Genomic DNA, 1008 nt, shown 5'->3' with positions numbered 1-1008 from the left:
AAGACGATGACTGCTCGTCGCCGTATCTACGCCCCGCCAGTATGCAAGTAAAAATAATAGATTTCGGTAGCGCTACGTTTGAGGAGGACTATCATTCTTCTCTGATCAACACCAGACAGTACAGAGCACCGGAAGTTATACTGGGTAATAAACACTTATAATATTATTATTTTTATTATTTATATTAATATTATTTATTTTTATTAATTATTATTATTGTTTTTATGGTGCTGCTGTTGCTGTTGCTGTTGCTGTTGTTGCTGCTGAAACTCATGCTGCTGTATGCTGCTCCTTTTCATATCTGCTGCTGTTCCTGCGATCTGATGCTTTTAAACATTTTTCTTGCTGCTGCTGCTGCTGCTGCTGCTGCTGCTGCTGCTGCTGATACTACTGTCTACTGCACCTGAATGTATTTCCGCTGCTGCTGCTGCTGGCTGCTCTGAAACATATCTGCTGCTGCAGCAGAAGCGGCTACGGCCGCAGGAGCAGCTGCAGCTGCAGCAGCAGCTGCAGCTGGTGCAGCTGCAGCAGAGCAGCTGCAGCAGCAGCAGCATCAGCAGTTGCTGCTTTTGTATGAATTCGCCTCTGTGGTTGTTAATCTTGCTGTTTCTGTTTTGTTTTTTTAGTTCAATATATGTTGTTTATGATATATTTATGCTTTTATATTCTTTTTTTTTTCCTTTTTTTCTATTTTTACGGTGTACAGACATCGGCTGGGATATGGCCAACGACATGTGGTCGCTGGGGTGTATCCTCATGGAGCTGTATACTGGCGACGTTCTCTTCCGCACCCACGAGCACCTCGAACACTTGGCAATGATGGTATGTATTCTTAATATAAACCAGCAACAGCAGCAGCAGCAGCAGCAGCAACAGCAACAGCAGCAGCAGCAGCAGCAGTAGGAGTTGCTGCTGCTGCTGCTGCTGCTGCTGTTGCTGCAGAGCTTTGTTCGCGCTTGGTATCTGCGGTAGTTGTTACAGCCGAGGAACAGCTCATGCTACTTCTGG

At 45.4% G+C, this 1008-nt stretch overlaps 1 protein-coding gene across 1 annotated transcript; it reads left to right on the top strand.

Moving 5' to 3' along the window:
* Positions 1 to 41: 41 nt before the first annotated feature.
* Positions 42 to 903, top strand: EMH_0094780 (CMGC kinase, Lammer family, putative; the record flags this gene model as incomplete). Its single annotated transcript, XM_013502137.1, has 2 exons — positions 42 to 144; positions 707 to 903. The coding sequence occupies 2 exons, from the start codon at positions 42 to 44 to the stop codon at positions 901 to 903; spliced, it is 300 nt and encodes a 99-aa protein (XP_013357591.1).
* Between the last annotated feature and the right edge of the window lie 105 nt (positions 904 to 1008).

Source organism: Eimeria mitis, genomic scaffold (assembly GCF_000499745.2).
Source record: "Eimeria mitis Houghton genomic scaffold, Emh_scaff8377, whole genome shotgun sequence".
In the NCBI taxonomy this organism is placed as follows: Eukaryota; Apicomplexa; class Conoidasida; order Eucoccidiorida; family Eimeriidae; genus Eimeria; species Eimeria mitis.
The sequence above is the reverse complement of the archived record's forward strand: the minus strand, read 5'-3'. Positions and strand labels throughout refer to the sequence as shown.